Source organism: Physeter macrocephalus, chromosome 3 (assembly GCF_002837175.3).
Source record: "Physeter macrocephalus isolate SW-GA chromosome 3, ASM283717v5, whole genome shotgun sequence".
Taxonomy (NCBI): domain Eukaryota; kingdom Metazoa; phylum Chordata; class Mammalia; order Artiodactyla; family Physeteridae; genus Physeter; species Physeter macrocephalus.
The window spans coordinates 14695073-14721423 of record NC_041216.1 but is presented as its reverse complement, the minus strand read 5'-3'; the positions used below and the strand labels follow the sequence as shown (position 1 = coordinate 14721423).

The 26351-nt window shown below is 40.6% G+C and overlaps 1 protein-coding gene across 2 annotated transcripts; it reads left to right on the top strand.

The window, feature by feature from the left end:
* Positions 1–3474: 3474 nt before the first annotated feature.
* Positions 3475–14492, top strand: PDIK1L (PDLIM1 interacting kinase 1 like). 2 transcript variants are annotated; one of them, XM_024125723.3, is made up of 3 exons: positions 3475–3738; positions 6206–6507; positions 10815–14492. In XM_024125723.3, exons 1-3 carry the CDS (start codon positions 3483–3485, stop codon positions 11553–11555), a joined length of 1299 nt encoding a protein of 432 aa, XP_023981491.1. In that variant the 5' UTR covers positions 3475–3482; the 3' UTR covers positions 11556–14492. The 2 variants fall into 2 exon arrangements, with proteins under 2 accessions (XP_023981491.1, XP_007111400.1); XM_007111338.2 differs by lacking the exon at positions 3475–3738 and adding an exon at positions 4132–4234.
* The last annotated feature ends 11859 nt before the right edge of the window (positions 14493–26351 follow it).

Below are 26351 nucleotides of genomic sequence, written 5' to 3'. Positions count from 1 at the left end.
GGCAGTGTCAGCCTAAGGTCTCCATTACAAATTTTCCCAACAATTTTTCATCCAGTTGTTTCAGCATCATTTCATGATCGTTGCCAACACTCATTATTTCATTAGGTTTTGCAAAATCGTGCTTTTCTAAACCTATCATTTCTCCTGCATTTATTAATTGGATCCTTCTATAAAAAATAACTTTTTCTTATCTACTATTTGGTCACCTGCAATATAACTCATCAAGGAGAGAGCAAAAAATTTTTTATTTTCTTTTATTTATCAATGTTTGTAGTAATTAGTTGATTTCCTGTAAAACTCCATTGATAAAAATGTGTTTTCCTTACATATCATTAATTATTTTTATGTATTTTATGTGTTGCAATCTATTGAAGTCATTATTTTTCTTTTAATGCTCAAAGTGTTCCATCTTCGGCCAGTGGGGCCCCTTTGTACTGGTTCCTCAGTCATTTTTACATGATCCTAATAGTCTTTGATAGCTTCCTGGCCTTCAGGCATAAGACAACCCAACCTCATCTTTCCTGCTCCAGATCTGGAACCAGCCATTTATCAAAGGAACCTTGACTTTCTTTAATTCTTAATTGATTTTTAAACTGGAAAATGGTATTTAGAGACCAAATCTGTGCACTAGGGGTGTTCATTACTACTGGGTTGGTCTTTGCTTCTAGGCCTTTTCAGCAGAGCTAGAAAATACATTTTTGAGAGAAAAAAATACATATTTCATTCATTCTGCTATGTAACTCAGATCTAAGTTCATCCTAGGCTTCTTTAATACTTGCAACTCTTTTTCTCATATGTTGAAAATCTTGATTCCTACTGCCACTGACACAATTCCTTTGTTTTATCCAAAAATATAAGTATCATAGCTTCAGAATAGCAATATTATTACTAATAATAAGGCTAACAAATGCAATTTAATATTTCTATGCAGTTCTAGTTCATCCTTAGATTATATCCTATTAGGGAGGTACAGTCAAAATACTTATAAAGCCACTTGAAATTATTTTCCCTGTGTAGTTATACCACTTCATTTGTTTCCATTTGTTTTTTTAAAAAATTTATTTATTTATCTATCTTTGGCTACGTTTGGGTCTTCATTGCTGCATGCAGGCCCTCTCAAGCCGCAGCAAGCGGGGGCCACTCTTCACTGTGGTGTGCGGGCCTCTCTCATTGTGGTGGCTTCTCCCTTCGCAGAGCACTGGCTCCAGACGCGCGGGTCTCGGCAGTTGTGGCTCGTGGGCTCTAGAGCACAGGCTCAGTAGCTGTGCACAGGGGGTTAGTTGCTCCGCAGCATGTGGGATCCTCCCAGACCAGGGATTGAACCCATGTCCCCCGCATTGGTTAGGTGGATTCTTAACCACTGTGCCACCAGGGAAGTCCCTCCATTTGTTTTTAATTTTTATGGAGTGTTTTATTCTTTTTATTGAACTGTTTTATAAATATGCAACATTTACAAGGTTCCAAAATAGTAACTATATAATAATGTATATTCACAGAAGTCTCATTTCCATCCCTACCCACTCCATCCCACATAGCAATTTTTAGAAGACTGAGTTTAGTTTTCTATTGTTTAACTTTTAAATATAAGCAATTAATGTATATTTATATCTTCCCACTTACACAGAAGATAGCATACTATAAACGCTACTATGCATCTTATTTCCCTTAATGTATATGGGCATCACTACATATTAGTTTCTGTTTTATCAGTATATATAAGAACTCTTCCACATATCTTTTTACAGCTGCATAGCACTCCATCCTGTTTGTACTATAATTATTCAGCTAGTTCTTAACTGACAGAAGCAGTTTCCAATCTTTTGCTATAAAAATAATGCCATAATGAATAAATAGCCTTGCGCACAGAGCTTTTTGTATTTTGCCAATATATCACTAGGATAGATTCTTGCAAGTTTAGCCCTGACCTAGGTTTACTGGGTGAAAGAGTAGATACATATGTAATGTGGCTATAGATTGCCAAATTACCTTAGTTAGAGTTACATCATTTTGCCTTCCCATCAGCAATGTATGACAATGCTATCCTCAGGAGTATTTTGGTATGATATCAGATAAAGGAGGATGCAGAAATGAATCACAGACAAGGTTCCTGTCCCCAGGAACTCTCAGCCTAGTAAAAGGCTTATGGGCAAATATAATGATATAATGTAATCTTCAGGACAGATTTATTCTGAAGCTTAAGCTTCAGAGTCCCTCACAGAGACCCTTTCCAAGGCCCCAGCAATGTATTCACAGGTCCATTTTGTAATCTTTTTCCTAAAGAGGACACCCCAAATTATTTAAACATGTACCTCACAGACTTCAGAACCAGTTCCATAACTCTGGAGTTATGGAAGTGGATTTCAAGTTCTGCAACCATCTTGAGAGGAGAGATTCCTGTATTTAATGACTGAGACAAAGAGACAAACAAAAAGAAAAGGCTCCTTTGACCAAAGAAATACCCCTCCCCAGATTCTGATCAGTTACACACAGGTAGGTAGCTGTCTACACAGAGGCCTCTACTTTCCCCCTGTTCTCAAGGGCAGAAACCAAAACAGAATACATCAGTATTCCCAGCTGACAGCTGAAGACTGGTACACTGCACTCAGGACAAGTCTGAGCAGATTACCGAGCAGGGGTTTTTTTGGGTTTTTTTTGGGGGGGGGTAGGAGGGTTTACACCAGGTGAGTGGGTATTCAAGGCAGGTGCCCCCCACCCCAAAACAGACACCTTTCCGTCAAATAAGGCAGAGGTCAGCTTCCTTACCTGTAAAAACGGGGTTAGTAATAAACCCTGCCCTCGTAGGGTTTGGTTAGGATTATAGGAGAGATCACTTAAAGACTTAACCCAGTCCCAGACTCTCGGGAGAAGGTCCATAAATGGAGAACAGAAAATAGAACGGGTAATTGGTTGATCCTTGAGAGCAGTAACAAGAAATTCTTTGCACATTGTGCCTTATACAGCACTGCGAAGAGGAACAACCCCTTTATTGACAAACAGTAGGTGCAGATTAAATCGGCGAAGAAGGAATGGACATTTCTGGCGGTTGCTTACTGATCTGTGAAACGAACTGAATGACCGATTGGTCCGGGTCTCTGAGCAACTGACAGTCCCGGGCTGCTGGCAGGCGAACGCGGGCCTGGATCTGGCTGACGGCTGTGGGGTGCCCCAGTGCCTCAGGCTGACCGTCGGGCCCCGAAAACGGCTGTCCTCGCTGTCAATCCCGGCCCCGGCCGGCCCCGACCTCCGTCGCTAGCTGAACAAGCGGGGGGCATCCCAACTCTCCACGAGGAGTTCGAGGGTGTCGCCGCCAGGCAGGGTGTGCGCGCGCTGCAAGAGCCAAGCTCCGGCGCCGCGGCCCCTTCCTTCCCGCCGGGGGCAGGGCGCCTCCGACTCGCAGCTGCCGAGCCCCGGAACAACGAGGCGCCGGCTTCTTTAAGGGAGATACCACCGCGCCAGCGGAGCAGGGGACGGCGTCTTCCCAGATGATCGCACCCAGCCCCGCGCCGCCGCCGCCGCTGCCGCCTCGGCAACTGCACCGCCCGCAAACATGGCTCAGTGACTCTGACAAAAGGTGCAGCCTTCCTCCAGGTGGGGCGGAAGCCAGGCCTCCCAGCTCGGGCTGCGCCTCCCCGCGCCTCCGCGGAAGAGGCCCGCTTACCGCAGGCATCCCAGGCCCGCGCGGAGGAAGATGCACCAGGCGTTCCACCCCAGCGACCCCGCACACCTGCCCGCAGCTCGGTAGGTCGGAAATGGGGGCGGAGCGGGGGAGGGGAGGCGCACCAGGCGCGCGCACCGCCCCCGGCCCGGACCTGCTGCGGGGGACCACTCCGGGGCCGCGGGCCGTAGACACCCGCTGCGGCTGGAAGGCGACCAAGCCCTGGGTGTAGAGTGGGCTTCCCCGATCCCAGCCACCCCTGCGGGGAGGGGCACGAGTGGTGCGTTCCGGAGCGCGCACCCCTTCCGCGACTCCCGGCTCGGGAAAGCCACGGGAGCCGGGAGCATGCCAGCGGAGCGCCGGGCACGCGCCCAGTAGGACCGGCGCTTGGCGTCCCGGCTCACGCTACGGAGAGTCGGAGGGGGGCGTGGTCTCGCGGCGTAAGGGGGTGTGTCCGCGCGCACCACGGGGGCGCGCGCCGGCCTCTGACTGGAGGCCGCGGCGGCGGAGGCGCGAGCAGCCTGATAATGGCGGCCTGCAGAGCCCGTGAGAGGGAGAAGCGGCGGCGGCTACCCTGAGGTAAATCTGGCCCCTCGGCGTGGCAGAGAGGCTTTGCTGCAGAGCCGAGGGCTCTGCACGTGCCTCCTGCCCCAGGAGGCCTGTCACAGAGCTGTCAGCGGAGGCATCCCGGGGAAGGCCCCGCGCGCCTCAGGCCTCCGGCCCCAGCAGCAGCCTTCTCTTCTGCCCGTGGCCTCCTCCCCAGGCGTCAGTCGCTGGCCCCGAGGAGTCGGGCAGCTGCAGGACTGGCTCCTCGGGGTGAAGGGCCCCGGCAGGATCCCCTCCGGGTTTCATCTGGAAGTAGCCGGGGAGGGGGAGGGCTTGATACTTGGCCAATGAGCGGGGCCCTGAGCCGCCGCGTCGGGCAACACCTCTGCCTAGGACTGGCCCTTCCCGGGCGCCAGCAGGTGTACGGCCCGGCCGGCCCGAGTCCGAGCGCTGGGTGCGCCCGGGAGGCGCGGGGGCCCGGGGGATGCCGTCCCAAGTCCCCGAGGTTCGCGCGGGATGCATCACCGTGCTGTGTTTTGACCCAGGATCTCAAGGATTGCATAAACACCCTCCCTCCCTCTTATTCAGGGACTCTCTCGTATGGGGATATGGGGCAGCTTCAAAGGCACGAGCCACTTTGAGATGGATAGGAGTTGGCGATCCACGGAGAACAGGAATGTCCACTGTGTAGCTGGGGCAGAGGATTCTGTGGCAGGAAATCAGACCCTAGGAAATACTGCAGGAATTTGAAGAGTGGGTGTCCAGTTAGAGGAAGTGGGACTAAGAAGCAATCTCAGAAGCTTTCATTTTCTTTATTAAATCTATCCTATGGACTTAAAATAGCCGGTCGCAATTTCACAGGCTCTAGTGTAGGTAGCTTTATGTTCCCCTAAACTGTACAATATAAAAATTGTTCAATCTCAGGTTACTTTTCTTGCCCATGCTGTCATTCTACAAATGAGAATTTGTTCCTGAAGCTCTTCAGAATCTTGACATTCTTCGGAGAGTGAGGAGGCACACTTTAGACTTTCTTGATTCAACACGTGAGCGTTTCCGTGTAGGGCCTTTGCTCCTGCCTTTAAATGATTTATCAAATTGAATTCCAAAGAACTCCCTCAGAGAACCCCTTAAGATGCAGGACAGTTTTCGTTGGCAAAAATGACCTAGATCTAAATAACTGTTGCTAAAACAACAGCAAAATTTAACCGTATTCGAAGTAACTTTATCTTTAAAGAAACATTTTTCTCCACAAACTGTATCTTCATTTATTTTGCAAGAAATAAGGAAATAACATAAACAAAATTAAAATAAGAACATGCACAGTTTGACCATTTACTTTTAAATAATAAAAACAACTGCACATTTTCACTTCTATATGTGATCTTGTTCACTTTCAGTCCCTAAGCATAAGCCAGGTTTTTGTATTTCTAACTGTCAGGGTTGGTTTTTGGTTTTGCCATTTTTATGACCTTTTATGTGTGTGTCAGTTTTCAGGAGAAGCTGGAGTTTTGTTTGTTTTTTCACAATCAGTAAATAAATACTGAATTTTTTGGTTTATTTTTAGCAGTGATGTTTTGAAGCAGTTCATGTAAGAGGCAGTATAGTGTAGTGGTTAAAATGAAGGCTGTCAGAGCCAGATGGCCTGGTTTCAAATCCCAGGTCCACCAGTTACTAGCTGTTTGACCTTGGGCATGTTGCTTAAACTGTGCTTTAGTTTCCTCATCTATAAAATGACCATAATAGTATCTACCTCATAATGCTGTTGTGAGGATTAAATGAACTTAATATTATAAACTGCTTGGAACAGTTCCTGATACATGGTAAGTACTACATTAGTGTTACCTGGTTTACTATTATTAAGATATTTAGATTTGTCCAGTGTGTGGCAAATATCGTTCAAGCACTGCAAACAGTGAGACAGATGATAACTAAATCGTGCATAAGAAGAAATACAAGCCAGTAGGCAGACTTAATGTCAACAGAGCACTTTGTTGATTTTTCCAGAAACCTTGACCTTGAAGATGGTGAGTAGCCAGCCAAAGTACGATCTAATACGGGAGGTAGGCCGAGGTAGTTACGGTGTTGTATATGAAGCAGTCATCAGAAAGACCTCTGCACGGGTGGCAGTGAAGAAAATTCGATGCCATGCACCTGAAAATGTTGAACTAGCCCTGCGTGAGTTCTGGGCACTAAGCAGTATCAAGAGCCAACATCCAAATGTGATTCACTTGGAGGAATGCATCCTACAAAAGGATGGGATGGTGCAAAAGATGTCCCACGGCTCTAATTCTTCCCTTTATTTACAGGTATGTGTGGTTGAATGGGAAATAGAAATGATTTGAAAGTAGCATTGGTCAGCAATAAGAGGAATGAAAGAGTCAGACGAACTTCTGCTTTTAGATGCAGGTGTTTATATAGTCAGGAGTAGATAGGGGTCTGCCAAGAACTGAGTAGACGTTTGCTTTAAAACAAGGTTTTATTTAAACCTGTGTTGCAAATACCTAAAAATAACATATGCCACCTGTTATGCCATGATACTTGCCAATCTGCATAGGAATGGGGGCAGCATAAGAACTAGAGAAGTGATCGAGACGAGAGTCTAATTAGTTCACTTATTTGAAATCAGTTTTTTTGGAACTGAATACAGAAGAGAAGGAAAAACTGTACAACTAGTAGTAGTACCTATAGGTAACTGGGCATTTCTTTATATATCACTGGCTTCAACATAAGCCTCTCCTGTTTTAGAAGGTTATTTAATGTCTTAACCATGCAATTCCAGTGAATTTTCATGGAGTATGTGGTGTAGCACCTGAATGTTATTAACAGTGCTGATAGCTAACATTTGGGTTCCTACTCATTCCATGCTCTGTACTCAGAGCAAGCCTATGAGGAAAGTACTATTATTAGCATCATTACAAATGAAGAAACTGAGGCTTAGAATAGATAATGAATTTATCCAGAATCACATAGCAAGTGGCAGAATTGGGAGCTAAATGTAGGAGTATCCAGCAGCTAAAACTTGTGCTCTTTTAACCTCCAGATTACTGTTTGCCTCCAAATTACTCTTCTGTAGACCTGGGGAAAGCATTAATATAGCAAAACAAAATCTTTTTTTTTTTTTTTAAGATTGGCTTCTGCCATAGGACAAAATCTCTAGTAGCTCTACACTTGATGAAGAGAAAAGATACTTAAGACATAGCTAGTTAAAGGCCAGAGCAAAATTTCTTAAGTCCAGTTATTCCTGGAATAGGAAACAACTTGCCATGAGTGTGTCTAAATTCAGAATTTACCGTCAGGGTACAAAAGTCTGTTTAAAAACAACAAGCTTTTGGACTAGGAACAACAAAGAAAACGAACGCATTATTCTGTGTAATTAGAAACTTGCAAGTTTCATTGTATGGTAAACAAATATCAGTCTTAAGAACTTAATTTATACTGCAAGTTTAGCATGCTATGCCCTGAAGTTTTCTCTCTTAAGATAAGGGATATAAAACACAACTGTTTAGCCTCTGTTTGTTTTATTGTATTTTTTTCTAAAAGTGCTTATTATGTATGTTGCAATGATAGAAAATATCAGAAACATTCCTACCGCATTCCCTCCTAAAAGTGGATAGAACCTTGCTGGACTTTGCATTGAATTTTGGAGACTAAAGTGCATAATCAGACTACAAGTGCAAAGACATTTAAACATATGATGTCTTTGCAAGTACTGATGGTATCCTTGAGTCCAGATCAAGCAACTGTTACAGTAACTAGGCATTAACCAGCTAATCTTTCAAGGCTTTAAGATGTAAAGTACTTCCAGACTTGATTCAGTGATTTTTTTTTTAATCGAAAGTACCTTCTTGTTTAGTAATTTATTTCATCATTTTTAAGTCTAATAGACCTGTGTTTGACTTGTGGCATTTTTTGCTAGCTGTATGACCTTGGATACCTAACCCACGTTTTCCCAGCGTCTGTATCTTCATATGTAAGGAATAATAATTTCTACCTTCCATGGGAGTTGTCAAAATTAGAGGTGATGTAGATACAATACTTGGCACATAGGAGGTATTCAGTAATAAGCAACTCTATTAAAATAGTCTTTTTTATGGATTTATTTCATTAACCAGACATTCATCCACGCTTTAGCAAGTGCCTACTCTAAATTTACACTAGTAAAGACAACCAGTATTTACATGTAGTAAAGACAAACAAATCTATAGTGTGACCACAGAGTCTCTATACATGGTCTTACCATTCTGTACATAAATTTTTTTTCTCCATGTTTTTCTAGATATCTTCCTTGTTCTCATTTGGAATCATTCAGTCAGTTCCTGATAGCTGAAAACCTCACCTAGAAGAAATGTAAAACAAATAATTAACAGAGGATACATCTTATGCATAGGAACTTAGTGGCCAATATGTATACTTGTGATGAGTGTCATGAATAAAAAGTACAAGATGGTATAGGCACATAGAGTAGGGAACCTGACATAATCCTGGGGTTCAGGAATTAAGAACTGTTTCAACTGAAACTTGCAAGGTGAATAGGAGTTAGCCAGGTGAGTGACTGAGAAAACTTCCCAGGCAGAAGTAACTATACATACAAATGTCTAGAAGCAAAAAGCATGAAGCGTTATAAAAATTGAAAGAAAATACTAAGACTGCAGTATACAGGGAGAGTTGTTTTAGATGAGGCTAGAAAGATCAGCCAGGGTCAGAGCACACAGGATCCCATAGCCCATGTTAAAGAGCTTAAACTATATCCTAAGAGAGCAGGGAAGCTGTTAAAGGACTTCAGGCAAGAGAACCAATGGCTAGCATCCTCTACACGTGACAGTAAGCAGACTGGGATCTGTATTTCTGTAGCTCTCAACCAGGGGCCCTCAGACTATAGCCCTCAGCCTGTTTTTGTATGGCCTGGATACTAAAAATAGTTTTTACATTTTTAAAGAGTTGTTTAAAAAAAAAGAAGAAGAAAGAAAGAAAAGGAAAAAGAATATGGAACAGAGACCTTATGTGGTTTGTCAAGCCTAAAATATCTACTATCTGGCTTTACTCTAAACCATCATTTGAATTCTGGAAGTCTGCATTGCTCAAAGCTATTTAGGAAGTTTTCTTTTGAGAATGAAGACAGAAGAAGAGAAGAAATGAAGGAAGAGTGATGGTGCTCATCTTTAATCTCAGCATATTTAGTAACAGTGCACCTGGTAAATAATTGTATGATCTGGACCTTTCTGTTCTTTCATTTTCTGTCTCAGTGGCAAACACATGCAACAAGGAAAATGTATGCAAAGAAGACATCTGCAGACCATTGCAATTATGGCTGTTTGCCATTGGGAGAGATGGCACGGAGAGGCGTTCTTTGCCTCTGCCCACCAAAAAGACAAAAGGAAATACTAGTAGATTTAAACATAAAATTAGCGGTTCACTCAATCTTCAGCAACTCCTCACCTTCCCTACTGAGTTTCTATTCAACCCATGGGCCTGAAAAGGACACCATAGGACAAATGCTTTCAAAGCACTGTATTTTAGAATGATAGTTCATGTTCAGTGAAGTAATTAATCTTGAATTTCAGGTAGTAGGAGAGTTATAATTAGATAATATGAGTAAAACAGTGGTTTATTCTAGATTTTCAGCTTGTATCAAACAGACATACAAACTCAGATTTGAATTTTTATATCAAAATGCATGTATGATTTTTATAAATTGGTTTTTAGAAGCCATCTATTGATAGAGATAGCCAACATATTTGCATTCTGCTTGTAGAAGTTTATGAAGTAATGATGTCTTTAGTTTTATCAGTGACTACAGGAGTACTTTATTTCTATAACAACTGGTTGTTCCTTCATAATTTTCTCTCAGTTTCACAGATTATGTTGATAGTGTAAGTGCAATATGCAAGAAGTAGATTTCAGGCAGTTTCATGGAATAGAACTTCCTAATTGATGTTTATTCCCCAGCTGGCAAATCTACCTGCTGAAACTTTGGTCTTTTCAGGAAGCTGTTAACTAGATGGTTAGAGTTCATCTCCATTGCAACATGTAGAAAATGTATAGCCAGTTGGATACTCCTCAGAATAAAGCTATTTTTAAATAAGTTTTTACCTCTTGACTTGGAGATTTGGTGTGTATTTGTTAGGGACAAAGTGACAGGGGGGCTTCCCTGGTGGCGCAGTGGTTGAGAATCTGCCTGCCAATGCAGGGCACACGGGTTCAAGCCCGGCTCTAGGAAGATCCCACATGCCGCAGAGCAACTAGGCCCGTGAGCCACAACTACTGAGCCTGCGCGTCTGGAGCCCGTGCTCCGCAACGAGAGGCCGCGATAGTGAGAGGCCCGCGCACCGCGATGAAGAGTGGCCCCCGCTCGCCGCAACTAGAGAAAGCCCTCGCACAGAAACGAAGACCCAACACAGCCAAAAATAAATAAATTAATTAATTTTTTAAAAAAAGTGACAGGTTGAAGTACTAAAGTTTAAAATAAAATGCACATATGAAAGCACTGACCAAATAAAATATTCATGGAATTTTCACTTAACATTGGAGACTAACTTAATCAGTAACTCTTTCTCTATAGCTGAATTGTATAAACTGTGCAGATGATTGTAATCTGTTTTTTTATTTCTTGTAGCTTGTAGAGACTTCACTAAAGGGAGAAATTGCCTTTGATCCCAGAAGCGCCTATTACTTGTGGTTTGTGATGGATTTTTGTGACGGAGGAGATATGAATGAGTATCTGTTGTCCAGGAAACCCAATCGTAAAACTAACACCAGCTTCATGCTTCAGCTGAGCAGTGCCCTGGCTTTCTTGCATAAAAACCAGATCATCCATCGAGATCTAAAGCCTGATAACATCCTGATTTCTCAAAGCCGGTTGGATACCAGTGACTTGGAACCCACACTAAAAGTGGCTGATTTTGGTCTAAGTAAAGTTTGTTCAGCATTTGGGCAGAATCCAGAAGAACCTGTCAGTGTAAACAAGTGTTTCCTTTCCACAGCGTGTGGAACAGATTTCTACATGGCCCCTGAAGTGTGGGAGGGACATTACACAGCAAAAGCTGACATCTTTGCTCTGGGGATTATCATCTGGGCAATGCTGGAAAGGATCACATTCATAGACACAGAGACAAAGAAGGAACTCTTGGGGAGTTATGTAAAACAAGGAACTGAGATCGTGCCTGTTGGGGAGGCACTTCTTGAAAATCCCAAAATGGAACTTCTCATTCCTGTGAAGAAAAAGTCTATGAATGGGCGAATGAAACAACTGATTAAGGAAATGCTGGCTGCAAACCCTCAGGATCGTCCAGATGCTTTTGAACTAGAACTCAGATTAGTACAAATTGCATTTAAAGATAGCAGCTGGGAAACGTGACACATATATTATTTGCAAATATCTTGGATAATATGCTGCTTCTGTTTTAACAGTGATGCAACATAATGTGGCTGAAAAAGAATATAAAAAGCTAAACTCCACCTTTTAAGGGTTTAGATTTTATTGTGGGATTTTTTTTTTCCTCATTTTTCTTAAGTCCAAGGTGGCCATTTTCTTAATATGTTTTAAGTGTGTATTACCAATGTGAGTGTAAATTTTTTTAAATGATCATTGGTAGAAGTTTGGCAGGAAAATTTTCTAAGAGCCAAGAAAAGAAGAAAGTCCAGTTTTCTGGAAATATGTCTCTAAGTATTCTAGACATTCCTTGTCAGTATTAGGAATTTCCATGGAAGAAGAGGTTTGCATGCTGGTAATGCAACCTTTGAAGCTTTGTAAAGGAAACATAAATGTATATATTTATGTATATGTAAGTATGTGAATGTGTGCATTTTGCATTCCATATGAAAAAAAATGCCACTTCTGTTTAAATTATTTGATGTAGGTTTGGGCTTTTGAGATTTGCTGGTGAAATCAGTGATGAAAAATAAAAGAACCTTCCCTCATCTCCTATCCTGTTCCTCCCTCTGATGAAATCATACTAAGTTTTTTATTTTTATAATATTATACAGCTTTTTTTTAAGGCATCATTTTGGAGAGTCTAAAATTGTCTGATTAAACATAAGTGAAATTAAGTGATCCAAAGCTGCTGAAGTATGTTTGAGCTCTCCAGTGCCCTAAAGCTGCAGGAGTTGAATTAGCCATGCAATCATGTGGTACAGGTTGGCAAGGACATTGATGATTCAGTCATACCTTCTTTAGATAACCACGCATTCAATTAACTACTTAAACCACTGCATTGGGACATGTCTGCACTTGAGCATCTGCAATCTGATACAGATCTGAACACAGGATTCTTCTGTATCTGAAAACTTTGCTGTATATGAACTATAGTAATTGATACATTAATTTTTTATTTCAAGACTTTGTCTAAGCCTCAGCATCAAGTCGAAGAAACCAAATGAGCTCTACCCTCACGTTGCCTACCCTAATATGGTCTCTCGTTTAATCACTGGAATTTCTTTCATTTTGGCACTAATGCTGTTTTCTCTTGTCTAATTTGACACAGTAATGGTCGTGATATGGTTGTATTCAATGTTGATCACCTTTTTCTAAAGTGGGAAATGATACTTATACAGTTTGGCAAATGGGTAAAATACTGTGGCATAAGTTATATCTTTCAAATAGAGAGGTTATCAGTTTTATACAATCACTTGGTATGGTCTGTGTCAAGAACCAACAGACCATTATTCTTCTTAAAGTCAGTTTGATTTTAACCCCATATGGTTGTCTCCAATTTTTTTTCCTGTAAATGCAGATAGTTCAAATGTAAGGGAAGAAAGTTTTCCTAAAACAGAACATTAACAACCTTTAAGGTTGTTAATACTTTAAGACCATTGTATATAGATTAATCTTTATAAAGCACTAGAATCTTTGGTCAAAAGTTTAAAAAAAAATTTAAAAAGGTATTAGAATATTGAAATCATTGATAATTCAGTCTCCTCAGTTTTTTTAACTTCCACAACTTTTGGAATATTCCTATCGTAATTTTTTCCTTATTTAAAATGTGTTCGGGGGACTATAAAAGGTGAAAAAGCACAAAAAATTGGAGTACATAAAATTTCTGAACTATGCATTACTTGGTATGAAGTTTGAATAATTGAAAGGTTTTATTAAAAATAAAACCTTTTAAGTGAAAAAAAATCATATACTTTTAACATTACTCTCAAGCTAATAAATATAAGAATTCTTTTGGAAATTAGAGGTGGAAATACACTGGAACTTCATGATAATTAACCCTGTGGATAGCCAAATTAGTATAACACAGATCTGGCCAAGGAGATTGAGTTACTGGAAGTAAAAAAACATTATAATGTCTAATCAGTAACATGGCACTTGAGCAGGAGATTCATGAAGACTTAGGTGATGGTATGCCAGTGCTTCATTTGCTCTTCAGATATCTACATGTCATGGTTTTGGCCCTGCCTCATTTAAAATAGTTAACAATTATAATTTATTTTGAAAAATATTCTATGTTACCTATGAGGTGGAATTATTTCTTTCATTGGTGGTAAGGATGTAAGGTGATCAGGAAGTTTCTTCTGAAATTTTCTCAAGTCCTTGTATTCTAAAGTAACCCATGATACCATGAAAAATTATAGTAAATTCTTTGTTTTTATTTGTTCTTTCAGTTAGGAGGTATTTATTAAGTACCTACTGTGTGCTCAGCACTAAAGATCAGTTGATAAAATAACAATTAAAAAATGGTATATAGCCATGGGCCTTTTCCAGCCAGGAGTAGGAAATAAAAGATGATTAGTGAAGCTGGGAAATTCCTGGATATTGCTAGGGGAAAAATGAAAGCAAGAATTTGTACACAGTGCCTTGTGCATAATAGGTACTCAATAAACAATTATTCCTCATAGAGTCTCTTGCCATGGTTTATAGTGTTTTATGAAATTTGTCTTAATTGAAAAAAGACCAAATATTTCAAATAAGCTTATAGGCAGCTGTGGCCAGTTAAAATAATGGGGTTGTACAGTTAGTTCCTAGAATGTTATTTTGCACTAGTTGTCACTTAGAAAGATGGGTTCCTGTAGTTTTTTGGTGCTAAGGGATACTTTGTCATTATGATGAAGTAAATGTTAAGTGTCAGATAAATAGCACACTGAGTAGTTCTTTCTGCTGGTCTGTTTTTTCCTCTTTGTTGTTGTTTTTAACTGTAAAATGTTTATCAATCAAACTATTGTAGCAGCTACAGATAATTCACCAGCATGACACAATGGTCAAAAACTAAGTCATCAGCACTTCAAAAATGAAAGTAACTTTTGAAATTTTCTTTTAAAATTGTCAAATATATTTTATGAAGAATTTATAAAAGGGGGAAATGATTGTAATTTATTGTTCATGACTTTTTTTTTTAATAAAGTGAATTTCAACAAAAAAAACCTGGAAATGCTACATTGCTGCTTTGGTGGCTCTGTGAGTAGTTCTGTAATGCTTTACTTCATAGACATAAAATAGAGCATATAAAATTTGAAACAATGTCTTTTTCAGCCTTATCTATTAAACGAAACTATCTATAATAGAAGCTATTGCGGAGGAAAAGATGATTGAATTATAGGAGTTTCAGCATTTCAAGTTCTCTAAAATTTTAATGCTTGCTGTATTAGAAGAACTTGTATTGCCTGAAATAAATGATCTTTTTTCATTTTTCTTTCTATCTCATTAAGCTGAGGATGCATCCCAGACTCAGAATGAAGTGTTGTAAAAGTACTAAGAGGATGCAATTTTTCAGTCTTTAACTTGAGACCATGGTTTCTTTTCTATAAAAAAGTCATCTGAGCCACTTTTCTCTCTTCTTTTATAGGTTTTATTATGTATGTCTTCTCCAGAATAAACAAAGTACTGAGGATGTAGTGTACTTAGTGGTCCAATGGAATAGCAGAGGGAAAATGAGAGACAGAAAACTCTACATGTGATCTAATGATGAGTAGGAAAGTAGGTGTCAGAATTGTGGCTGCTTCTGACTCTGCCACCTCCTGGTACAGCCTTTGCAGACAGGTAAATTTTGCTTTATATTTAGAGGGTTTTGTTTTGTTATGTTTTTGAATTTTGAAGCTATAAATACTTGTATTTACTAGCCTTTTCCTTTGCAGTTTACAAAGCGTTTTCACATAGTTTTTCATATCTTTTCAGTGAGTTTTACTTAAAATAGGGGCTGATTTCTTGATGAAATTAATAGCAACTTAACACCAGTTAATGAAGTAAAGGTTTTACCTTAACACAGGGTTTTAGTGCCTAATCTCTGACTCCAGTTGGAGTTTACTCTGACAAAACTTTATCTTTCTCACTGAAGTAATGACCCTAGGTTGTTCTGGTCTTTTCTTTAAATTCAAATGTTGCTCTCTTGGTCGACCAATCATAGATGTCCTCTCAAAGTGCAGTGTAATGATGGACAGTTGGTTCTGATTAGATAATAACTCCCACTTGAGAAACCTACCAGCCACACCTCTAGGAAGCCACACCTCTTGAGGGCAAGTGCCTCTTTTAAAGGCAGCACTTTCCCTTTCACGGTTGTCATTGGTTAGAAGGGAATTGTTTTAAAAAAAAAAAAATTGCGTGAGCTTGGGACTTCACTCTTTCATTTCCAGTTCAGCCCTGGTATTTCAAGCTTGGCTTGTTCTGAGCAGAGGTTAGGCAACCTAATGTTACCAAAGGCATTGTGGTCTCGCTGCAGAAGCACAGGCAGGTAGCAGGTCTCATATTGAATACTAGCTTTCACAAATACCTACATAATTAATGTGTGGCCTTGGGCAAGTCACTTCATTCTGAGCCTCAGTTCCCATATGTGTAAAACGGAGGTGATAATATTTACATTTCAGGGTTTTTGTCAGAGTCAGCTATAATACACATAAAGTGCCTGGCACATTAAATTCTCAACTGGTAGCCATTGCTATTACTGTGTTCTGATTTTGATGATATGTTGAATGAATGAATAGATTCCCCATGAACCAGTCTTCAGTTGTAGCTTTTATTCTTGTCCCTTTGGGGAGAATCTGATGAAGGCTCTACATCCTCTCCTCGGGGAAATTTTTGCCTATAATTTCAGGAGATTTATAGATGCCCACATCGACCCCAAGTTAAGGGACCCTGAGCTATAGGCTCTACTGAGTACCTCTGTGCTATAGCTCCTGGGCTGAAAGTGGGCCATATGTGAGGAGACTTCTAGGGTACTTGTACCACTTTGTTTCTTGACCTGAGTGCTGGTTAGATGGGGTGTGTTTACTTTGTGAAAATTCATCAAGCTGGACTTACAAGTTTTACACTTTTCTCTAGTGATTTATACTAAAGTAAAAATGTTATTTAAACAAATATGCGTTGGGGCTGGAAACTATTGTGCCAGCTGTTGTCAGAGTCAGAGAGGGAAAGGCCACAGACTTGGAAATCAGATACTACTTTTCTGTTACTAGCTATGTGACTTGCATGAATTCCCTAACCTCTCAAATCTATAGCTTCCCACATGTATAAAATAGAGATAATACCTGACTCAGAGAACTGCAAAGATGAAATGAGATGCTGCATGTAGAAAGGCACGGCACAATCAACAAATGATTGCTTCCCATTCTCTTTGGAGGACTCAGGGAATGACTCTGAGCTGCTTTTACTGCTAATTTACACCCCTAATAGAGAGCAAGTTTTGTTTGTTTGTTTTTTATTTAATTTAGCTTATATTTTTACAATATTTGAAAAATATCTTATATTCCATGACTATAATGTCCTGTCCTGCCTGACTCTTTGCCTTATACCCTCCACAGGTATAGTTCTTAACTAACAATCTCCTTAGCCCGGTTTTCTTTCCTCTATTTGCTGATAACATGATTTCTGTCTCTCAGACGTAGAGAACCATGCCTAGAAATTTGGAGAGTACTCATAAGTACCAAATCCTAGAATGTCATGCCATTTCTCCTAGCTTTGCGTATAATGCAAGGAGAATGTGAGTTAACCTGCATGATTTGAGAGGTGACAGTAGAAGCACGGCTGCAAGGGGGCCAGAGAAAAGCATGGCAATAGTGGCTAAAACTCCAATAACAAGAATAGAATTAGACTACAGTGGTTCCCAACTCCGGCCATACGTTCGAATTTTAACCTAGGGAGATTGAAAAAAAAACCAAACTGATAACTTCTGCTTCTGGCCGTTAGGGAGTGACAGCGCCTAGATTTCTCTTCCTGCCTTATACAGCTAAAATGTCAGACATTGGACAACTGGCAGTGCAGGATAGTGATCCCTGGGAGAAGGAAATCAAATGAGGAGCACTGTGATTGCCCCAGCTTGCCTCCTGTAGAGAATCTTCAGGCTGCCATACAGGGAAGGGGCATCTAAACCAAGTCCAGCAATCTCACTGAGTTGAGGAGACAGCATTCAGTGTTCAGGGAGGCCAGGTCAACTAGAGTTCATGGGAGAGAGAGAGCTGAACAAAGAGAGAACTCCAGACATTTGCGGAGAGCTTTTTCAAGACATTGGCTGAGCACTGATGAGTATATGCTTGTGAGGAAACTACCTGAGAGCAGGAAAGACTGTCTGAAAGGATCAGGCAGAACAACCCTCTCAGCTCACACAGGATCAAGGATAATTGCTGTTCCCACCAGCAAGAATGGAGAGATCTCCTAATACATCACAGAAGTATATCCATCAGGAGTGAGGCCAAATTAGTCCTAGGCTAAAGGGTATTCTGGATCTGTCTAACAAAGCTTAAAAGTAAGTCTTGAAAGTATAAATTTTTTTCCCTAAGAAAATTCATGTGCCAGGACAAAGCTCAAAATTACTTAAAGGAGTACAAAAAATTCCAGTCCTCAATAATGTAAAATTCACAATGTCTGCCATACAATTGAAAAGTATTAGGCATGCAAAGAAAGCAGGAAAATAAAACCCACATTGAAGAGAACAACCAGTAGAGACAGACCTCAGAAATAACACAGATAAAGTAGTATACAAAGATGTTAAATATACTTCATATGTAAATTTGAAGGCAGAGGGAAGCTGAGCACTGTAAGGAGAGAAGGTATGGAATATATATATTCCAAAATGAAATTTGAGAAATAAAAAATATAATTACTGAGGTGAAAAATACACAGAAATTAGACACTATAGAAGATTAGCAACCTTGAAGGCAATTCAATATAAGCTATACAAAATGAAACAGAGAGAAAAGAAGACTGAAAGAAAAAAAAAAATGAGCACAGCATTAGTGAGACATCAAGTGGCCCATGTATAACTGGGGTCCCAGAAGAAGAGACGAGAGTTGGAGAAAATATGTGAAGTAATAATGGTCAAAATTTTTTCCTAAATTTGATGAAAATTAGAAACTCAGAGATCCAAGAAGCTCAATAAGCCCAAGAACAAGAAAACTATACCAAGATATATCAATTACTTAAAATCAATGATAAAAGAAAATCTTAAATGGAGCCAGAGGAAAAACATACCTTACATACAGAAGAAAAAAACAATTTGAAGACAGATTTGTTGGAAATAATGCAGACCAGAAGACAGTGGGATGACATCTTCTAAATACTTAGAGAAAAAAAAAATCTAGAATTTTACACCCAGAAAAAAAATACCTTTCAAAAAATGAAGGTTTAAAAAAAAGACTTTTTTCCAAAGTACAGAAGCTGAAAGAACTCATCACTAGTAGATCAGCACTATAAGAAATATTAAAAGAAGGCTTTCAGGGACTTCCCTGGTGGCACAGTGGTTAAGACTCAGCGCTCCCAATGCAGGGGGCCCGGGTTCAATCCCTGGTCAGGGAACTAGATCCCACATGCCACAGCTAAGGAGCCCACATGCTGCAACTAAGACTCGGTGCAACCAAATAAAAATGAATAAATATTAAAAAATTAAAAAATAAAATAAAAGAAGGCTTTCAGGGAGAAGGAAATGATAGCAGATGGATCTGGGCCTATACAAAAGAATGAAGAGCAACAGAAATGGTAAATATGTGTGAAAATATAAAACACTTTTCTTTAAAAATCTCTTTAAAAGAGGAAAAATAGGGCTCCCCTGGTGGCGCAGTGGTTGAGAGTCCGCCTGCCGATGCAGGGGACGTGAGTTCGTGCCCCGGTCCGGGAGGATCCCGCATGCCGTGGAGCAGCTGGGCCCGTGAGCCATGGCCGCTGAGCCTGCACGTCCAGCAACGGGAGAGGCCACAACAGTGAGAGGCCTGTGTATCGCAAAAAAAAAAAAAAAAAAAGGAAAAATAATAACAATGTATTGTGGGATTTATAATACATGTAGAATTAAATGTAGGACAACAATGACACAAAGGCCAGCAGAGGAATAAAGGAAGTATACTGTCATTATGTTCTTAAACTATACGTGACATGGTATAATATTATTTGAAATAGACTGTAATAAGTTAAAGTATATACTATAAACCTTAAAACAATTACCAAAAGCAAAACAAAACAAAAAACCAAAGAGATATAGCTAATAAACCAATAAAGGAGGTAAAATGGAATCATCAAAACTACTCACTGCAAAAGAAGGCAGAAAAAGAGGTAAAGGGAACAAAGAACAGATGAGACAAATAGCAACATGGTAGATTTAACAATGTGATTTACACTGAAGGCTTTGGAACACATCACATCAGTTCCAACCTCCAGAGGAACTGGAGACTGAAGGAATTGAACTGAACCTCTGGGAGGGGCTGGAAACTAAAGGTCAGCCATTCAGGCACTGTGTGACAGAGCCCCATTCAAACTCTGGGGCCCAAAGGCTCAGATGAGCTTCTCTGGTTGGCAGTACTCTGAGTATTGTCACATTTTAACACCGGGAGAGTAACGTGTTGAGGATGATAGAAGCTTCACTTTTGGAACCTTCCCAGACTACGCCCTTGTGTATCTCTGCCTTTGCTTAAAATTCTAGTGGGTCTGGTTCTAATGGTCTAATTGCTATAATAAAACTGCAGTCATAAGTATAACCCTTTCCTGAGTTCTGCGTGTCCTTCCAGCAAATTATTGAACCTAGGGGTGGTCCTGGGAACTCCTAAATTTGTAGTTAGCACCTGGGAAGTGAGGGTGACCCTGGGAATCTCAGAAGTTGCTTTTGATGTCTACAGTGAGGTCAGTCCTATGGGGAGTATGCCCTCAGTCTGTGCAGTATGCCCAAACTCCCTTATAACTATTCAGCAATAAAAAGGAACAAATGCATCTTTAATGATATTGTAAAAGCAGCCAGGCCCCTTCCCCCAAAGTACATACTGTATGGCTACATTTCACGTTAATAAAATCTAGAACAAATATAATAGAAAGCATCTCAGTGGTTGCCTGGGGATGAAGTGGGGTAGGTGGTAGGAGCATGGACCACAGAGGAGCATAAGGAGGAAATCTGGGGGATAATGGGTATGATCATGGGTTTCATATATATATCAGAATTTGCCAAACTATATACTTAAATGTATATACTTAAATGTATTTTATTTTGCATCAATAAAGTCGTTTAAATGTTTAAAAACCTGATGCCCAGGGTCCATCTCATATTAATTAAGTGAGAATTTCAGTAGGTAGAGCCCTCACACTAATATTTTTAAAATATTAGTGACCCTAATGTGAAAATAGGATTAAATGTTGCAACTGAAAGAGCATTGGTCAGACTTTGGGATAGGTAGATAAGGTCCAAGTATAGTCTTTCAGATTCACTTACCTTCTACCAACCAGCAGCACAGGCCCCATTTCAGCACCCCACCCCTGTCTTCACCCTCAGGTTCCTTCTACCTCATGTTAGAACTTAACTATGTTTCTGAGAAACAGAAGAGATAAATCATTATCAGGTATTTTGCTCTAGGGGAGGGCTTCTTAAGCAGGAATCCAACAGAGGACTCCAGGATTGTCAGCAGACTCCCTAGAATTATAAGCAAAATTTTATGTATACATGCATTTTTCCATGGAAATGTTCCATAAATTTTAGCAGATTCTTAAAGAGGTCCAAAAGACTAAGAACCACTATTCTAGTCACATAAGGAGAACTCTGGGTGCAGGGTAAATGGGGTGGATATTAAAAGGAAAAGAATGAACACCAAAGGGTTTGGAAAACTGAGTCAGAGACTAGCCTAATGCAGCCTGGAGTTGCCTGGTTGTCTCCTGAGAGGCAGCCATTCTTATGTAGGTCTGTGTGTCAGAATACAACTACTTGTATCTGCAGGGGCTCTGGTCCTTTTCCAGCTGGCTCACAAACTAACCAGCCTGCTCCAGAGGCTTGACTTGGGCCCTGCCTTTTCCATTTTAGCAGACAGGATTCCTGAAGCTGATGAGAGATCTGGTGGGCCCTCAGCCCCTCCACTCTAATCATATCAATACCAGTGGCTGGAGGAGGACACTTGGTACTTCCAGTCCTTCCCAAAGGAATGTCTGTACGTGTGGGCTACAGTGGGCTGTGGAGAAGAATTATTCTTTAAGGTTGCTCACTTCCCTGTCTTTCAACACTTTGAGCCATTTCATTGCCCTTGAGACTTGAAAAGCAAAGCACCTGGGGACTTCCCTGGTGGCGCAGTGGGTAAGACTCTGAGCTCCCAATGCAGGGGGCCCGGGATCGATCCCTGGCCAGGGAACTAGATCCCACATGCATGCCGCAACTAAGAGTTCACATGCCACAACTAAGGAGCCCACCTACCACAACTAAGACCTGGCTCAACCAAATAAATATTAAAAAAAAAAAAAAAAAAAAAAGCAAAGCACTTGTCTCCCTACTGAGACAAGTAGAGCTATAGGCCTCCAGGACAGAAAACTCTATTGCCCCCTTGAAATGGCAAAAGGAAAATTGCCTCTTGAGAAAATTAGCCCTACTGTGTGCTGAGCACTTTGTTAGATACTTTAAAAAACTATTTTATTTACAGAAATCCTCTCTCAGTTTACAGATGAGATGTAGGAAACTAATAGTGACACACTATATAAGAATAGTAATAACCCCTAAAAATGTATCAAGCAGTTACAATGTGCCAGGCACTGCTTTAAGTGCTTCACATGCATTGACTCATATGATCCCCGCAACCCTGCAACATAAGTACTATTCTTTACCATTTTACAGGTAAAGAAAGAGAGACACAGAGAGGGTAGATCGCCTGCCCAAGGTCCGCAGTTAGTTCAGGATCTGATGCCAATGAACTAACTGATGAATACAGTTAGTTCAGACCCAGGCTATCTTGACCTGAGAGCCCATGATCTAAATCACTACTCTGCACTGTACAAACAGAGGAAGCCCAGAATTGAGTAGAAATCATGGAGATGCTGAGATGGACCACTGCTGGGAATGTATGTCAGGAAAAAAATGTTGGATGATTATTATGAGATCAAATTATGAAGGGTCTTTGAAGACAGGCAGAAGAATATGAACTTGTGATCAAAGCTAAAAAACTAATGCCTTTCTGTTCCACCTCACTGCACTGTAACATGCAGGGGTTCTTAATGTAGAATCCGTGGATGGATCTTGGAGAATCTTGACCCCCCTGAAATTTTAGTGTATTTGTATCAATGTACATATTTCTGGGAAGAGGGTCTAGAGCTTTTACTGGAGTCTTAAAGAGGTCCATGTCTTCCAAAGATTCTTAGCAAAAGTTCTTAACCTTTAGAGGGTGAATACCAATGGTTATACCAAGTCCCTGTTCAGCCCTAGAGTTGGTGTAACCTTGGGTAAAACTCAGTGCCTATGTTTCTTCATCTGTAAAATAGGGATAATAATATCTACCTCTCTAGGTTAGCTGTGCAAATTAAATGATTTATTATCATTATAAATCATAATATATACAAGTCATACTATATGAAACTCATAACATTAAATGCATAAAAAACTCTAAAATGTCATAAAACAAATAAATATGAGTTATAATGAAACATTTCATTTTAACATTTTTTCCCAACAATATAGTGAATTAGGTACCTGAGTAACCCTCCTGATGAAAAAAATTAAAATATTGCATAGAGGGGCTTTTTAAAAACTATTTTTTACGATGTTGCTGAGCTGCTGTGAAAGTAAGGAATATGCCAAGCCCCCAAATGAAGTGAAACCAGGAACTGTGGAGAGGGGAAAGTAAATGCCCAAATTGTCCTTAACCCTCACAGGATGCCTGTCAAGGCCTGGAGACCGTAATGTCCTCCTTTCGTGTCCGCCGAGGATATATGGGAGACAGGAGATAAATCCCAGGGCCCCTCCCAGATAGAACTCCAATAGGATATCCCAAAGGATTATAAGTACAATGCAAGAGCCAATGTCAAGTAAACCCTCACACTCAGAAAGGAGGAGGTATGAAAATTTCCTATATCAACTCTGGCCCGGGGAAGAGGGGAAAATAAAATTCTCCTTTAAGAATTCATAATTTACAAGTCAGTTCCCTCATAAAATCTGAAGTCAAATCGCATTACTTATGTAATCCTAAAATCCTCAAACAGAAAATTTAAAGTGGTGTAGGCTGATGGCACCAGCACATTATTGACAGCAATAAATGCACATTGTCTCTGAAGGAACTCAATTTCAACACAGGCCTCTCACAAATTTCTAGGCAATATGAGCAGCTCACGGTAAAAAAAAAAAAAAGTCACCAAACACACAGGTAACAAGGCACCATAAGGGAGAACAAGTAGAACTGAAAGATGGTGAAACAGACCTTCAAAGATATTGGAATTACCAGACACACAATATAAAATAAATTTGTTTAATGTATTTAAAGAAATAAAAGAGAAACTTGATACTATGTGGGAACTCATACATTTGGAAAAAGAACCAAATACAATTTCTGAAAATGCAAAAATATGTTAATTGAAATAGAAAACTCAGCAGATACTCGATTAGAATTGCTGAGGTAACCATTACAAGAGCCTACAACCTCCAAACAGACAGAGGTGAGGAGTGGGGAGATCAATCCAAAAAAAATGTTTTTAAAAAAAAAGAGACAGGGAAAATACAACAAATATAATGCACATTACAAGATGAGAGAAATAAATAAAAATATATCAATCTCAGTGGATGAGCTAAATTCTCCAATTCAGAGATAAAGGATGTCAGACCAAATAAAACAAAATCCAGCAATGTTCTGTTTACAAAAGACAGATCTAAAACATAAGAAAACAGAATGACAAAGTTTGGACAAAGAAATACTAGGCAAAAAATAAACAAAAATAAAGAGGACAAAATAACTATGGTAAGGCAAAAAGCATCACTAGAGATAAAGAGGGTCACTACATGATGATAAAGTTCAATTCACCACAGAGAGAAGGCACATTCTAAGGTGGTATGCAGTAATACCTTAGCCTCGAAATACTACAGAGAGAAATGGACAAATCCACCATCCCACAGTGGAATAGTTTAACACAAATTGTTAAATTTGTAACAGTAATTGATAGGTCAAGTAAACAAAAATTCAGTAAGGACATGGGAGATTTAAACTGTACAGTTAATAAGCTCTATATGTTCCAGTCATCTATTTGTCTATCCCTACTTCACTGTCTTAATTACTGTAGAATTAAATAAATCAACCCTTAACCTCATCCTTGTCACACAGCGAGTGCTCACTAGATGTTAGTGCAGCAGCAGCAGTAACTTACTATGTGACTTTGGTCGAGCCACTCAACCTGTGAGCCTCAGTTACCGCTTCCAAAAGTGGCCATAATAATAAAGTATTTTTCCAAGTTGCTTTGCAAACCAGAAGAGTATGTTTGTGAAGATATTTCATAAACTATGGGGAAAAACATAAATGAAGGATCATTGCTTTTACCAGTTAACTGGTATTACAGAGCACCAAGTGTCAAGGTAAATAACCATCAGAGTGGTCACCTGGGGGAGAAGCAGCATTAAGGGTGTCCAGGGAGGGCACATTATGCCAGCCGTGGTGTGGACCCGTGGGCTATTGGAGCTGGGAAGAGAGCCCGCAGGTGAAGGCAGATCAGGAAAGCTAGAGGGGTGAAGGCTGCCCTCTGGTGGATGAGCCTGGAATACCTTGCTCAAACACAGACTTGCACTTTCTGGATGTCCTTAGGTAAAGCACTCCCTAGTCGGCACCGCTACATCCCCTCAGTTCCACAGACTTGCTTCCTATATACGATGTACGGTAGGGTGGGGTAATTTGGAAGCAAAATTTTCACTGTGGCCTGTGCCTTACAGTGCCAAGAGCTCACCTCATCTCAGAGCCTTGCTAGGGGCAGTCTCTAAAGGGTAAGTGATTGACCGTAGATCTCACAGTACATCAGTAAAGAAGACGGCCTGGGGCTTCCCTGGTGGCGCAGTGGTTGAGAGTCCGCCTGCCGATGCAGAGGACACGGGTTCGTGCCCCGGTCTGGGAGGATCCCACATGCCGCGGAGCGGCTGGGCCCGTGAGCCATGGCCGCTGAGCCTGTGCGTCCGGAGCCTATGCTCCGCAGCAGGAGAGGCCACAACAGTGAGAGGCCCGCGTACTGCAAAAAAGAAGAAGGCCTGGGCACACACCTCCTGATGACCAATCTCTTTTAGACCAGAGGATGGCAAGGGCAGCCTCTCTGACTATGGTTGGAACCTCAGGAAGCCAAAGGGGAGCAGATGACTCAGGATCTAGGGCCTTTATGGCACAACGATTTATTCTCAGTTCTCACCTGAAGGTATTGAAACATTATCAAGGCTCTGGAACTAGTGGGTGCTTAATATTTGTAGAACAAACGTTGAAGGGAGGAAGTAGGAAAGGGTGTCCAAATTTCTAATAAAGTAGAAAGAGATGTTTGGGAGGAGCTGCTCAGAAGCCCCCTTCAGATGGCCTGGGGAATCTCTGAAGGGAAGCTGGAGAGAGGCTGAACTGTTCCTGGGGGCTGGAACAAGAGTATGTCCCAAGGGTAATACACTGCTGGTGTTATGGCTGGATTTTCTGAAAACAGACACTGAGACAGAATATGAGGTGCAAGGTGTTTATTGCAGAAAAACACCTATGAAGAAAAGGAGCAGGAATGAGGCTTAGGCAGAGAAAGAAGTTAAATTACAATACAGGTTTGCAGATGACATGATATTATACTTTGAGAATCCTAAAGACTCTACCAGAAAACTACTAGAGCTAACCAATGAATTTGGTAAAGTAGTACAAAACTAATGCACAGAAATCTCTTGCATTCCTATACACTAATGAAAAATCTGAAAGAGAAATTAAGGAAACACTCCCATTTACCATTGCAACAAAAAGAATAAAATACCTAGGAATAAACCTACCTAAGGAGACAAAAGACCTGTATGCAGAA